Here is a 16,426-nt window from a genome sequence, read left to right as displayed (position 1 = left end):
GAGAGAAAAAGCATAGCTCTGAGTCTGAGTCTGCCTTTCCTTCTGTGTGACACATGGTATAATATAGAAAAGGAAGCTGTGTCTCTCCTTGAGAGCTGTGGGAGAAATCGGAGACGGTACCTACAAAATGGTACTAGGCACCCAATAAATAGTCTTCACTCCCCAACAAATGTTTGATTTCAGGCCCCTAAAGGCTCTTGACCGAGGCCTAATTTTAGTTAAATGTCATCTCTTCCATGAACAGCCAGTGAATGTAAGCAATGATTCCATTCATTCCCTCCTAGTGTTTAGTTAGGTTTGTGATGTGACCGGTGCCGCTGACGTGTGTTTTAGGTACAGAGCTATGCTCTGAGCAGATCATCGCTGGTGGTCCAAAATCGTTCAGCATCAAGCTGGTCTCACCTCTGAAATGAGGTTAACTAACTAATGCCTGTTAAGCCTACATGAGCCTGTCTTTAAAAAGCTAAATGTGGATTGTTTACCTAAAGGATGGGCATCATTTCCACTTCCGGTATTTAATACAGAAGCTGATATTGTCCAATAAAGGTTGGCATTTCAGTATTAGCTGAGCTACTATTTACTTCATAATCAGGGGGTTTCTAATTTATTCGGAAGAGTATATGGGTTTGTTTGTTTACAAGGGTTATGGGAATACCGATAGCTGACATTTTTCTACTTTATGACTTTATACTTTCTAACAGGTTTGCATGTCAAATCCTTAGCTTTCAAAACAATACAGATGGACTGAAAGGCTAAGATTCCTATGTAATAGCTACCGTGGTAGGGATTCAATTCGGGGTCACTGGGATGCTAGACAAGTGTTCTACTACCGAGCTATACCCCAGCCCTTTCAACATAGTTTTTGTTCTACAGTTTAATTCGTTTTATTCTGTGTGCCTACATGAAATTGGTGGGCACCCGTGCCCTGACACCCGTGTGAAGGCCAGAAGACAGCTTAGGGAAGTCTGTTCTCTCCTTCCACCGTATGGGTCCTGGGGATCAAACTCAGTTGTCAGGCTCGGCAGCCGGTGCCTTATCTGCTGGACATCCCATTGGCTTCAGTTAATAGTGTTTTAAAGCTAGTATTTATGAGACACTATACGGTAAGCACTGCTCTAAATTCAGTGCTCATGTTAAAGCTAAAGCAGACACAGCCCAACCCTAATGGGCTGCATTTATTTGGTTATAATGTTCCCGTCTGTAGCTGGCTTAGGATGGCTCACTCTGGGGCGAGAGCAGAGGAGGATTAGTAAGACCCAGGTCTTTGGTTCTGTAGCACTGGCCTCCATTCTACGACAGATTATATAGGAAGGAAGCACATTTTCTTCTTAGAAGAATTGTGGGGAGCAGAGGAAACCCCGAGTGACTATGTGTAATGGACAAATACCCCATTGCCTCAGACTCTAGGAATTGGTAAAACCTTTCCCAGTCAGCGTCAGGGAGCTGGCAAAGCCTCTGGTCTGTGTGTGAGAGTTGACGGAGTGCCCAGAAAGTGTGGCCTGCAGCTTCCTCCCCGAGATGTTCACAGCCCGAGACTACTCCGGCTGCAGACACTTGGGAGACTAGAGAGCCCTCTTTGTGCTGCACATAGTCAACAGGACGGCTTTCCTGGTTGCTATGTAGTAGGTGCCACTCCCTGAGAGCGGGCACAGCCCACCCGCTCCCAACTTTTCTGCACACGTGTCTGTGTGTCTGCCCTTCATTCCTGTGTCACTCCAGTCTGGTTTCCAGGAACGAGCTGTGCAAGACTCAGCCAAGAATCTTTGGCAGTCCAGCTGCCACCACCATTTTACAAAGTTGAAAAATAAAAACCAGAGCATTTAGGTAACTCATGCCACATTGTAAAGCCAGGAAGTGCTAACAGCAGGATTCAGGATCCTTGTCTGGGTGCTTCCAGAGCCTGTCCGCCTTGAACAGTGTTCTTGGCAATTGGGGTGTCTTGAATAAGGAATAACTGAATTTATTTAAGTTGCTGTGTCCCCTAATTGAAGCCAAGACATTAGCAGGCCCCCTTCACTCCTGTAAGCAAGGCAGCATAGCCTCTCAGCCTCCCTGCCTTCTTCCAGGTAAAAAGACTTGAGACAAAACACAAACACCGAGACACTCTTCTGTGGCTCCTGTGGAAAACTGCTGTGCACACACGTAAAGACAGACACTTGGTCAGATCAAGGTAGGTCAGGCGAGGATGAAGACCACACATATATTGCACTTCTCTCAAGACTTCAGGGTGGCTTCTGTTTCCTGGCACCACGCAAAGTACCATTTCCTGGTACCTTTCTTATTTTTTTCTTTTTTGAGACAGGGCCTCATTGTGATCCCAAGCTGTCCAGAAAAACAGGTTCACTTTCATTCAGATTCCATGTGTGTAGAGCTTCAGGGCTGGAGAGCTGACTCGAGGCTTAAGAGCATTTGCTCCTCTTCCAGAGGACTCAGGTTCAATTCCCAGTACCCAGATCAGGTGGGTCACAACTGCCTGTAACTCCATTTCCAGGGGATCTGATGCTTTTGTCTTGCTTCCAGTGACACTTCATACAGGTACACACACTCAGGAACACACACACACAAAACAACATATAATTTTATTTATATATATATAAATATATATATAAGTATATATATATTTATACACACACAGAGCCTGGAGAGATGGCTCATAGGTTAATAGCATTGACTTCCTCTTCTAGAGAATCAGAGTTTGATTCTCAGCACCTACCTGGTGGCTCACAATCATCTTAATTCCAGTTCCAGGGGATCCAGCACCTGCTTCTGACCTCCACAGGTATCAGACACACCTGGTACACAGACATATGTGCAGGCAAAAGGCTCATAACAAAGCAAAATTGAAATTTTGAAAAGTAAGGTATAACTTCAGGCTGGGCATAGTGGATCACACCTTTATTCCCAGCACTCAGGAGGCAGAGGCACGCAGATCTCTGAGACCAGCCTGGTCTACATAGTAAGTTTCAGGACAGCCAGAGTGAGACCTCTTCTGAAAAACAGACAAAGATGCAGCTTCACTTAGGTCACTGAGACTTTTGTCTGGAAGGCACGCTGTGTCTAAAAAGTCATCCACTCATTGCTTTTTATATTTTTGAGGTAGTGTAGGGCTGGAGATGTGGGGGAGTGTGCTTGCTCAGCGTGCAGGAAGTCCTGGGTTTGATTCCTGGTGCCTGCAATCCCAGCACTGTGTGGGTGGAGGCCGGAGGATCAAAAGTTCAAGGCGTCCTCCGTTACATAGGGATTTCGAGTCAACCAAATTTACAATTTTGGTTTTAGGAAGTAAAACTTCCAAATGTGTTCAGTGCCTAAGAGAATATTCTAGAGTGTGAACAAGCAGCAAATCTTTTCCTAGGGTTGTGTGTACTTCTGTTATTCCACATGTTTCCCCATTGAGGTCATTCTCACGTTGATTTGTGTGATTTCTATTGTACAATACTAGAAAGTTAGCAAGTGTGGCCAAGGAAACAGGGTTTGTGTTTCCTTTTGCTCATACACTCTCCCATGCACCTTGCCAGTGCTTGGTGACTTCTTCCCCAAATTATTTCTTATGTATTGACACGTACACTGTTTCTCCAAAGTTATTTCTTATGTATTGAACACATGAGCACTATTTCCTTTGTATTAAATGGGCTTCTTCAAGCCTCTGCCGCTGCCATGCTGGCCTTCAACTTGCCGGCACTTGAAGCTCTTCTCACTCGCTCTCAGGTCTTGCATACTTGCCACCTCAGCCCGGAACATTCTTTCTCTTCGCATAGCTGACTTTGGGTCTCTCCAGTCCCTCAGGCTCCAGTCTGAAATGCATGTCCTCTGATAACTCTTTCCTGCCTCACCATGCACAAGGAAACCTTTTCTCTCATTCTAACATTGTTTCTCCGGTAGTCTTTCCCCTACCTATTCCCCACAGCTCTGGCCACCACTCACATTAACATACAGCATTCTAAACATCACATGTAATAATGGACGCTGTAAACTGACCACAAAGGTATCAGGCACATAGTCATATGGAAAGAGATTTGGTTGGTTGGTTATTTTGTTTTTCGTTTGTTCATTTTTTAGATGGGGTTCAGTGTGCTCCAGGCTGATCTGAAGCCCCTCTCTACATAGCTCAGAATAATTCTTCTCTCTCTCTCTCTCTCTCTCTCTCTCTCTCTCTCTCTCTCTCTCTCTCTCTCTTTTCCTGGTTTGTTGTTTATTTGTTGGTTGGTTTTTTTGAGAGAAGGTTTCTTTGTGTAACAGGTTGTCCTGGAACTCACTCTGTAGACCAGGCTGGCCTCAAATTCACAGAGCTCCACCTGTCTCTGCCTCTCCAGTGCTGGGATTAAAGGTGTCACCACCACTGCCTAGCAGCCCAGGGGGATCTTAAACTCCCAATCATCTTGACTTCGCCTCTCAAGCGTTAACACTACAGGTTCACGCTTATGCCAGGGATCAAACCCAAGGCTTCATGAAAGCTAGGCAAGCACTCTACCAATACCCCTAGCACGTATGTGCTGACTGAGTGAATGACTGGGTTTTGCTTTTTGAGATGGGATTTCACTATGTAGCCCTGGCTGGCCTGGAACTTGCAATGTGGAATAGGCTAGTTTCCAACTTGTGATCCTCCTGCCTCTGTCTCCTAAGTGCTGGCATTGCAGTTTTATGTCCGTTTTCTGGGCCTCGGAGATGGCTCAACAGGTAAAGGTGCTTGCATCAAGCCTGTAATAGTTCTCAAGGACCAAACTCATGTCTCCAGTTTATGCAGAAAGTGCCCTTACCCGCGGAACCATCTTACTGGCCCACAAGTTGTTAGTGTAATACGTCTTTAAAATCTAGTGTGCTCTGTTCAAGCACTTCCTTTGCAAGTTTGAGGCCCTAAATTCAGATCCACCGGACCCATGTGGAAAGCCATGCACAGGGGCCCACACCCCTGATCCCAGTGGCAGTGAGGTGAGATGGCAGAGCCTGCCATGTGGTGAAGTGCCAGGCCAGTACAGCCTCTGTCTCCAGCTAGTGTGGGCACTGACGACCTGCACTGGAGGCTGTCCTGTGACGTCCACACGCACACCTGGGCCCCCATGCACATCCCCTCACATCAACGCACATGCACCCCATACACACGGAAGTTTATCGTGAGAATTATTTTCAGAAAATCAGTTGCTTTCCACATGTCGACATCCATGGGTGATGGTACAGGTTAGACCGCCCATGATGGCAACGGGGCTAGGTGAGCAGGAAAACTAGATGAAAAGCCAGTGAGGACAAGGTGTTTCTCCAAATGCTGGCTTGCTCAAAGACTTCCAAAGCCGTCTCTAGGCAAATACTCTAGAGCAGCTGGTCACCACATCCATGCCCGGTCCTGGAAGAAGCGTGGCCTAAGCCTGACTATAAATAATACATCCACCTGGCTCTCGAGGGAGGATTAGATTGATCTGTTGCTCCATCACAGCTTCCCCGCTGTCACGCCACAATGACAAGATGGAGCTGGGCCACTGCACAGAATGAGATACAGTTACTGTTATAGACACCGCATTCATGGGCAGCCCGTAGGGCTGTGCTCCAGTAAGCAGATCGGATGACCAGCTCGGAATCCGATGCGGCCCCTACGGAGGGGCTCTCATCACGTTACCTCTGCAAATATTTTAATCTAGAGACACCAATGACTGGATAGAAAAATCCCTGACTGTCTGACCCCTGGGTGTGGCTTGGGACTTATTTTGAACCGGCTGCCCCTTTTTTCCTCATGGATAAACAGAAATCCACAGGTAGCGAACATAAAGATTATGAGTGAAACCAAGTGTTTTTCTGACTGCGCTTAAAACAAAGGTGAAAAGTTTACATTGTGTCGGAAGTTTCCAGTGACTTCTAAGAACAATCCCTTGCTTGAAAGGACCTACCGGAAGCGACACACCGCAGTTTTGAGGGGACACTTTTGTTCTGTTGTTCAATGGCAACCAACTTCTAGTGATTGAACAAAAATAGAATGTGGTTTTGAGGCTGGCTCATCTGCATCGCAAGACACTTCACTGCATGATGTCGGGGCCCCAAGATCCAGGTGAGTTTCTCCCGCCGTCACCCTTGTCTCACCTCTTGGTGGTGACTGTCACGGTGCTTCCTGAGGACCGGGCGGCATGTCACTTTGTGTGGAACAAATGTGATGCTCAAGGCTCCTGATTCTAAGTCAGTCATATTCTAAATAACAGCATAAGTATGGGGGGCGGCCTCCATCCCTGCCTCCAATAGCTAAGTCTTCCCGCCGGTTCAGTCAGCACACTTGATCTCAGAGGTGTGGGTTTAGGATCACGAGGGGGAGGTGGCTGAGCTAGAAGGGTACCTTATGGGGAGGGGAGGAGGGAGAGGAGGTTTAAATAGAAGTTATTCTGCCTTTCCCTTCCACAACTGGGCCACAGACATTTACCTGGCTCGCAGAGCAGGGAATAGGGGGTACTGAGATCAAAAGATGGCCATGGAACTGTACCTGGTGGTATAGAGCTATATTTCCAGCTGTGATAGGAAGCTGAACAGGAAATTCAGATGGTTGTAGGCAGTAAAATGAGTCCCAGATCAGCTGGACAACCTACTGAGACCCTGTCTCAAAAAACTAAAAGGAGGGCTCGTGCTGAAGCTTCATCCGTAAAGAACTGGCTGAGTATGCATGAACCCTGGGATTCCATTCCTAGCATCAGTTTGTCATGATGAGGCACACTGTGTTCCCACAACCTGGAATCCTCCCTCAAGGGTTTGAAGACAGGATATACTGTCTAGTTTTATGTCAACTTGATAAAAGCTAGAGTCATAGAATGAAGAGGGAGGGAGGGATAGAGGAAGAGAGGGAGAGAGAAGACACACACACACACACACACACACACAGAGAGAGAGAGAGAGAGAGAGAGAGAGAGACTGGGCTTGGCATGGGCTTTTGAAACATCAAAATCCACCCTCAGTGACAAACCTCTTTCAACAAGGCCACACCTCCTAATCCTTCTTAAACTAGTCCATCAACTAGGGATCAAGCATTCAAAGACATGAACCTAAGGGGGCACCACAATTGGCAGCCACCCCTGGGATAGTGGTGCTGGGTCCTTTAAGAAAACAGGCTGAACAAGCATGAGGAATAAGCAGGTAAGCAACACTTCTCTGTGGTCTCAGGAGTTCCTGCCTCCAGGTTCCTGCCTTGAGTTCCTGTCCTTACTTCCCTCAATGCCGGAGTGTGACCTGGGAACTGTAGTATAAAATAAACCCTTACTTCTCCAAGTTGGTTTTGGTCATGGTGTTTTATCACAGCAATAGAAACTCTTCAACAGAAGTCAGTGCCAGGAATGGAGTATTGCGGACAGACCTGACCATGTCTGGGGGAGGACTGTGGTGGTTCTGGTTAAAAGGCAGGTTGAACAAACCATGAGGAGAAAGACAGTAAGCAGTGGTCCTCCATGGCGTCTGTTCCAGTTCCTGCCTCCAGGTTCTAAATTCCCTCAGTGATGGAGTGTGGCCTGGGAACTGTAAGGTGAAATAAATCCTTTCTCCCCCCAAGTTGCTTCTGGTCATGATGTTTTACCCTAGCAATAGAAATTCTAACAGAAACAGAAGAATCAGGAGTTCAAAATCATCCTCAGCTAAGAAGGCTGGGGGTGTAGCTCAGTGGTAGGATATTTGCCTAACATGCATGAGGCCCTTGGTTTAAACCCCAGATACTACAATACAAAACAAACAAAAACAACAACAAACCCAACTCCTCCCGGGATGTGAAGCTGTGGCATCATGAAACCAACCGAATAAACAGGAGAAACACCACCTACCAGCTGGAAACAACAGTCAGCTAACCAACATTTGCCTCTACCCTGACTGGTGCCCTGCCCCCAAACTGAAGATACCATTGATTTCCCAGAAGCCAGCTCTTCCTGCCATCCTCTCTTCCCCAGGTAAGTTAGCAAGCTTAGGCCTGCACCTCAGCATCCCGTTCAGATGTTATGATGTCGAAAGCCACACTCAGAAGAGCCATCAGCATGGTGGGTTTGTGCACCTCAGCTCAGGGCTGGACTAAGGTATCCTCAGGCTGAGGGGCACTGGGACTCCTCTGTTCTGCAGAGTGATTATGAGCCACCCCTGAGCTCACAATGCTCAGGTCATCTGTGGGGCAGTTGTGGTGCCAAAAGTTCTGCTGGGTTCTGATCAGAATCTCTCAGAAGACTCCTTCAGATTCCAAGACTGAGCTGGGTGGTATCAGGGAGATGTTTCAGTTCTTTCCAGCTGCCTGTAAGGGGCTTGTTGTGATGCTAAAGCAAAGGATTCCAGAAAAAGGCACTGTGGTGTTCTAGATGTTCACTCAGGGAAATGATAGCAATTCTGGAGCTGGTGTTCTTCTGTGTGTAAGGAGGGAATTCCTTGGGCTTCTGGCTTGTCTTTGTGAGGTCTTTCCTTTTTGTTTTAAATAATTGTGTGTGTGTGTGTGTGTGTGTGTGTGTGTGTGTGTGTGTCAGAGAGAGAGAGAGAGAGAGAGAGAGAGAGAGAGAGAGAGAGAAAGAAAATCTATGTACTGTGACTATGTTGTACCACATCAGTGTGTGGAGGTCAGAGGACAAATTTCAGGGGTTGGTTTTGTCCTCCTCCATGTGGTTCCCAGGCTTTGAACAATGGGGCTTGGTGATCATCTTGTCAGCCCTTTATCTTCCTGATTTGTTTATTATCTCTCTATCTATCTATCATCTATCTATGTATTTGTGTATCTATCTATCTTCTCTCTTTCATCTATGTATCTATCATCTATCTATCTATCTATTTATCTATCTATCTATCTCTATCTGTCTGTCTGTCTGTCTATCTATCATCTATCTATCTATCTATCTATCTATCTATCTATCTATCTCTGTCTGTCTGTCTGTCTGTCTGTCTGTCTATCTATCGGCAGGGTTTCTAGTTGCTTTGTCTGCCCTTGAACTCAAAGAGATCCTTGAACTCTGCCTTGAGTGCTGGGATTGAAGGTGTGCACCAGCACGCCCAGTGATCTTTTATTTTTAAACCCGGGCTTGCTGCACTCTCCCTCTGAGCCACACGCCTCACACGCCTAACGTTCTGCCATCATCTAGAAGTCCTGGGAACCAGGCACTCTCATTCTTCCTTTTTGTCTTTTCAGAAGAAAAACAGGCTCAGAAAAAGCTAAATAAAAACGAAGCAGAGAGACGCATGCCTACGGGCCCGGCTGAAGCAGAAGGACCAACTCATCCCAGGAGTTTGGGGGCAGCTGGATAAAGTTAAGTTCTTATCACAGGACAACAGACGAGGCAGCCGAGGAGGAAGGGGAGGAGCTAAACACCTGTAGATGCCAACACAGCTGAGGAATGGAGCGTAAGAACCAAATCCGGAGCTGACTCCAGCTTTTCCGCCGTTTCTTCGTTTCTCCTGGGAAATGTTTCCTCCTGCCTTCAGCTTGGGCTGGAGAAACCAGTAATTCTGCCTACACAGATGTGCCTTCTCTGCTCTGCAGTAAGCATCTGCCTCTATATAAATGACAAATTAATCCTGTGGCCATTTCCTCTGCCTCCCCTCCCCAAAGCAATTTTTGCTTTTTAATATCTGGGCTCTGGGCTCTAACGCTGGTGTGCAACTATAAACTGTGATTTTGGTTTGATGTTTCCCAGATGCCTTAAGTTTGCGCTCTTCTTTTTGGGGGAACTTAGTTTGATGGTTTTCTTTGTCAAACATATTATTTCAGCTTTTGAGGTTAACTAATAAACCATAAGTTCTTGGACATAAAAATCTGGATGAGGAAGGACCTCATCAAAGATCTGTTCACCTAACCCCATCATCAGATGGGAGGGGACAGCCAGTGGTTATGGTCACCCTGCGGTTATGCTGAGCTCAGGACATGACTGGTTCTCTTGGGGAGCAAGAGCCCCCTAAAAGCTGAGGTGGTTTTACTACTTCTAAGGTGTTGTTCACCAAGCAAGAGGTGCTGTCTTCTAACTGGTTGTCATAGGTTTTCTTTAGCAAAAAGGATTTGTCCCCAGTGGCAGCCAACTGTGCCCTGACCTTTTCCCAGAAATGTCCCTGAGACCCTTGGCCTCCATTACCCTACCCTCTGGGTTGTGGCAGCTGCTAGGGCCTTGTTGAGATAAAGCGCCACTGGCAAGCCTCTTGCCTGGGTCCTAGGAGAACCTGTCTTCCAGGTGTTCAAAGACCTCCCTTGGGCATCTTTCTGTCAATCCTTCTAAGCCAGCAGTCCTGACCTTCCTAATGCTAAGTCCCTTTAATACAGCTCCTCATGTTGTGGTGATCTTAACCTACAGCAAAATGATTTTCATTGCTACTTCATAACTAATTTTACTACTGTTATGAATGTTAATGTAAATATCTGATATGCAGGAGAGCTGATCTGTGACTCCCAAAGCGGACGTGGCCCACAGCTGGAGAACCACTGTTCTATGCTCTGCTAAGACACAACAAGGGGAACCCGTTGGAAGACAGCCCAGGGGAAAGAACACTGACTCATATGTGAGATGAAGTAAGCCAGGCACGAAAGACAAGTACTTGATCTCATTCATATGCAGAATCCAGAGACGCTAAGCTGGGAGATGGCTCAGTCTGGAAAGTACTTGCTGCATTGCATGAGAACTTGAATTTGAACCCCAACACCCATGTAAGAAGCCAAGCACACGGAGGTCTGGCTGGACTGCCAGTGCTGAGGAAGCAGAGATAGGATGGGAGGATCCTCGGGGCTTATTGGCCAGTCTGTCTAGTCAAACTGTAAGCGCCAGGTTCAATGAGAGACCCTGTCTCAAAAAGCAAGATCGAGAGTGATTAAGGAAGACAGCTGATGTTGGCCTCTGGTCTCCCCTCACATACGCATTTGTGCAAGCATACCACACACAAACAGATACTCATTCAGTCAGTGAGCACACAGACACACACACACATATGCATGCATGCATAAAGATCCTATAGAAGCAAAAAGGGAAGCAATGGTTAGCAGAGCTGTAGCAGGGATAGGGAGGACCTGGTCAGTGGCCACAAAGTTAGTCTGGAAAGAATAGGTCCTGATACATTGTTAAATAAGATACTTAGCAATGATAAATATTTCAAAATAGGGCTGGTGAGATGGCTTGGTGGTTAAGCACACTGACTGCTCTTCCAGAGGTCCTGAGTTCAATTCCCAGCAACCTCGTGGAGGCTCACAACCATCTCTAATGGGGGTCTGATTCCCTCTTCTGGAATAAAGGTGTACATGCAGATAGAGTACTCAAATATGTAAAATAAACTTTTAAAAATATTTCAAAATAGCTAAAAGAAAGGATTTTTTAAATTTCACTATGAAAATAACACATGTTCAAGGTGATGAATAAGTTACTCTTAGGCTCAGGGTGATGGTGCTTGCCTTTAATTCTGCCACTTGGGAGGCAGAGGCAGGCTGACCTGAATCTGAGGCCAACTTGGTTAGCATCGTGAGTCCCAGGTCAGTTAGAGTTAAACAAAGAAACCCTGTACCTTTTTTAATGCTACTACTTCCTATACATATATCAAAACATCACATTTTGTGCCCCAGATATTTACAACACGTGTGCCAATTAGAAAATACAACACCACTTCACAAAGAGCATCAGAACGGAGAACTTGAGTGGTGTGCCTGAGCTGAGCCAGCTTCTCGCATCCCATGATTCGAAGACATCAGGGACGCACAGACAATGCACAGCATCCTTAAAACGACCTTCATCTGCGTTTCCAGCTCCCATTCTGAGGGACCAAATCCACATATGATCTTCACGGCAAGGCTGAGGAGTGATGGGAACAAACGCCAAGTGGTACCTCCCAGTAGAGAGTGATGAAGATGTGGTGGTTAGGTGTGGCCCACACCTCCTCAGATGGAGTGGATTAAAATTATAACCCTCCCGTGACTCTTTTTCCCAGTGGTGTTCAGGATGAGTTATCCTTTGGCTGAGATTTCTGCTGTCAGGTTTGCGACTTTTCTAAATGGAAAACATCTGTGTCTACTCTTCCATAGAACCAGAATCAGCATAGCTCCGTACATTAGTCTGATGTATTTGCTAATGAAGCTGTTTTCTCTTCTGACAGCATAGAACCCACAGGGCAGACATTCAGTGAAACCCAGGCGACATACTGTGACCACTAGGAACACCAAGGCCAGGCAGCAGAGGACCACAGACATCAGCCCACTTCATCATGGACGAAGCTGACTTTTCGGAAGACACAACCTATAGAGAACAGGAGGACTTGCCTTACGATGGGGACTTCTCTCAGATGAAGGTGTGCAGTGCTCACGACTTGCCCTCAACAAACGGCATCCTTGCTGTCTCAGAAGAAGTTGTTCTGTCTGAAAAAGGCCCCGAGGAAAAGGCCGCATGCTGTGAGGTGTACGGGAACACAGCTGTGGCCGTGACTTGGGATAAGATCGCTGAAAATGCTGTCACCAACAGGTACAATAAAGATAAGCAGTGTGCCTTGGCTTCTTGTGTTCCAGCTAATGAAGGCAATGACTCAAAGTCACACACTTCGGATATTTTACTCCATCATCTCTCCAGGGAGCAGTTCTTAAGGGGACAAGGCACTGGCTGTGACACTCTCCCAGAGACCTCAAATGCCGACAGCCTCGATGATGCAGCTATTCTGACAGATGTCATTTCACGTTATGCAAAGACTTACTGCCCCAAAGAACATACCCCAGCATTTGCTGATCGACCCAGTCCCAAAAGTGGTGTGGAAAATAGCAATAAGCCCAGTCGCTCTCCAAACACAGCAGGAGGAAGAACCTCTCCCTTAGGAAAGCTGGTAGCTGCTGGGCAGAGCAACCACCAAGATCCAAGCTTTCTAAGCAGACCTAAAGGTCCAGGTGATAAACATAAAAACTGCCAAGGGCAGACGCCCCAGAGACAGCTGACTGAAAAAGCAAGTTCAGGTGGCTGGTTCAAATACAGCCAAGGTCAAGTGCATTACCAGCTTCCAGATTTTTCTAAAGTTTCTCCCAAAGCGAAAATCCCTAGGGATACGGTAACTAATAAACCACTTACAATAGCTAACCAGGCCAGCTTTTCTCCTAGGTTGAGAAATAAATCAACAATTGTGCAAGATAATTTAGGAACCATGTCTGGGCCAAATTGTGTTGGAAAACAGCAACCAGAACAAGAAAGGAAATTTACTGAACCTTTGCAACGAACCCAGGTAAATGAGAATGGTCCCTATCAAAACTGATCCAGGGTAGTCATCCCAAGGTGGTCATCCCAGGATGGTCACCCCAGGGTGGTCATCCCAGGGTGGCCATCTCCAGGTGGTCATCCCAGGGTAGTCATCCCAGGTGGTCATCTCCAGGTGGTCATCCCAGGGTGGTTATCCCAGGGTAATCATCCCAGGGTGGTCATCTCCAGGTGGTCATCCCAGGGTGGTCATCTCCAGGTGGTCATCCCAGAGTGGTCATCTCCAGGTGGTTATCTCCAGGTGGTCATCCTAGGGTGGTTATCCCAGGGTAATCATCCCAGGGTGGTCATCTCCAGGTGGTCATCCCAGGGTGGTCATCTCCAGGTGGTCATCCCAGAGTGGTCATCTCCAGGTGGTTATCTCCAGGTGGCCATCCCAAGGTGGTTATCCCAGGGTAATCATCCCAGGGTGGTCATCTCCAGGTGGTCATCCCAGGGTGGTCATCTCCAGGTGGTCATCCCAGGGTAGTCATCCATCCCAGAGTGGTCATCGCAGCGTGGCCATCCCATGGTGGACTTGTACATAGAGCTTAGTTGCAGCTCTGAGGTTTCATTAGGCCTCTGAGTTATCTGGGACAAAGGAGCAGACCTCTCAGAAGCTCAGTGGTGACCTCATGGAAAGCATCAGAAGCTGGATTCAAAAAAATATAGAGGAAGATAAAATTCAAATTCCTCAAAGCCTTCCCAATGTCATCTTTCTTCCTTTTTTCCTTTGTTGCTATTATGAGTATTTGTTGTCAAGGTTTTTTGTTTGTTTGTTTTGGTTTTTAGTTTTCTTGAGGCAGAGACCCTCTATGGTCCTGGCTATTCTGGAAATCAAAATGTAGAGCAAGTTGGCTCTGAACTTACAGATATCCTCTTGCCTTTGCCTCTAGAGTGCTGGGATTAAAGGTATGTGCCACCATGCCCAGCCTCCAATATCTTTCTTAACTTCATCTAAAATCCGAAAACAATTTCATTGTTTGAAAGTTGTGTACATACATATAATAAAATCCACCCTAATTTCATTTCTTAGTTCCTCCCCTATATTCCCCAGTATGTTCCCTTTTTAATGTTAAATCTTATTATTGCATGTGTATAGGTGTTGGCTGCATGCACGCATGTGCACCACTTGCGTGCCTAGTGCCTGCAGAGTGCACTGGATCCTCTGGAACTAGCTAGTTGCAGATGGCTGCGACACATAATGTGGGTGCTGGGAATTGAACCTGGGTCCTCTGGAAGAGCAGCCAGCGCTCTAACCACTGCGCCATCTCCCCAGACCTTATTTAGACTTCTAAACTCAGCCCTTCCCTGAGAGACGCGACCATGACCTGGCTCTTCTCAGGCCCCAAGTTCTCCAAATTCCTTTTTCACAGGGAACTTCTCTGTTTTGTTTGTTTGTTTGTTTGTTTTTTTAAAAAGTGTCTCATGTAGCCCAGGCTGGCATTGAACCTCTGATCTTCCTGTCTCAACCACCCAACATTGGGATTACAGTAGCGAACCACCACACATCTTAAAATGTCCTAATCTGATTTACCAAAGAAAATATCCATTTGCACAGCTTCCCTCAAGTCTCCCTCAGGCCACGTTACTCCTCAGATCTACCCACGGCTCTCACTCACTGCAGCTTCATCGCTGTTCACAGGGGTCACTGCAGGAAACTGGGGAACACAAGGACGCAGTCATACAGATACAGAATACATTATGAGCTTTCCCACCCCCACCCCCAAACTTCTCTTTCTCCCTACTCTTCCTTCCCATTGCCCCCCCCAGACCACTCCACTTCTCCTTTCTGTCATCTGTACTTGTATGATCTTCTGTATTTGTATAAAATCTAGAGCCCACAAACGAGAGGAAACAGGCGACATGTGTCCTTCGGAGACTGAGCTTGCTTGATATTATCTCTGGCTATACCCATCTTCCTGCAGATGATGTAATTTATCTTCTTTATGGCTGAAAGTCCATCTTCTATGTGAGGCGTGTTTTCTTCATTCATTCCCATTGCTGGATGCTAGTTCCGCAACCCAGCCATTGCGAACAGAGTAGCAATAAGCATCGATAGGCAAGTATTCTGTGAGACATTGGCTGGGAGTTTTGAGGTGAATTCGTACCAGGATGGCATGGCAGGGTTGGATAGGAATTCTGTTCTCAGTTCATCTCAGCTGCTTTGGATCATAATAGCCGGGAGAGGTCCGTTTCTTCTGGTAGGACTTTATCTTCAGGTTTCCATTGCTGCCTCCCAGCGAGGCCTGGCCTCGTGTTCTATGGCCATTATTCCCTCAGTTATTAAAGTCAAATGAAATAAAGCTAAGATCTTTAATTATATAATTCAAATATTTTATTAATGCCTGTTTAGTATAAATTTGGTTAATAGCTAATCTATATACTATTTTTCCTTTTCCTTATCCTGTCTTCTCATTTCCACCTAATTTCCCGTCCTGATGAGGTTCAGGATCTCACTGATTATTTAAAGTTAATAGGTAAATTCATCTTTTAAAAAATTGACAGGAAAAATTTTAATTCTTCCTTCCTGGATCATCTTCCTTTTAAGCCTTGTATGAAGGTATGAAGGGCATTCTGAATAGAGACACACCATCGGTCTCTGTTACACCCCACATCTCTTATCTGTAACACTCTTCAAGTTCAGCTGAACACCCTGAAGGTTTGTGCAAATCTCCATTCCTGCCCAGCACTACATACACACACAAAACACACACACACACACACACACACGCACGTGCATACACACACATGCACACACACACACACCTGGAGCCAGCAGCCCATCTGGCCTGACTGGGCTGTTTCCTGTCTTAGAGAAACCAACATTCCTGTGATATTGGGAAGCCTTGGGGTTCTGTCTTTATACAAGAGTGTGTTCATGCATGGCCAGTTCTTAGTGGCCTGGGGTTTGTGGGATCAGAATGGTTGTCCACTCATCTCTCCTCAGCAATGCTTGAATTTGTCAGTGAGCTTGACTGGGCTGATTTTCCCCCCATCAGTCCTAACAGCTTCAGTTGGAGAACTGAGGCTAGCAGTTTTCTTTACTGGATATATCCGTAATGGTCAGAGTCAGTTTTGAACAGTCATTTATCTCTCCAGCATGTATATGTTCCTCAAGATCCCAAAGGCGAATTAATCAAGAGTTTAAACCCCTGCACAGTCCGCCTGCAGCAGTAGGAACCACCACCATCTTGGCGTGTTTAGCATTCAGTGCGTGTTGTATGATTCCTAGAGTCTGGCTGCCAGGCTTGGGGTTAACAAGAGCATCA

The 16,426-nt window shown here is 46.4% G+C and overlaps 1 protein-coding gene across 1 annotated transcript in view; it reads left to right on the top strand.

The window, feature by feature from the left end:
• Positions 1–12,147: 12,147 nt before the first annotated feature.
• Positions 12,148–16,426, top strand: part of Aknad1 (AKNA domain containing 1) — a 34,122-nt gene continuing 29,843 nt past the window's right edge. The window contains exon 1 of the mRNA XM_075979017.1: positions 12,148–13,143. Coding sequence (XP_075835132.1) covers positions 12,148–13,143 — 996 coding nt within the window. The remainder of the gene's footprint in view (positions 13,144–16,426) is intronic.

Source organism: Microtus pennsylvanicus, chromosome 7, assembly GCF_037038515.1.
Source record: "Microtus pennsylvanicus isolate mMicPen1 chromosome 7, mMicPen1.hap1, whole genome shotgun sequence".
NCBI classification, from domain to species: domain Eukaryota; kingdom Metazoa; phylum Chordata; class Mammalia; order Rodentia; family Cricetidae; genus Microtus; species Microtus pennsylvanicus.
Note: the sequence above shows the minus strand (reverse complement) of the source record. Positions and strands in the feature narration are given on the sequence as shown.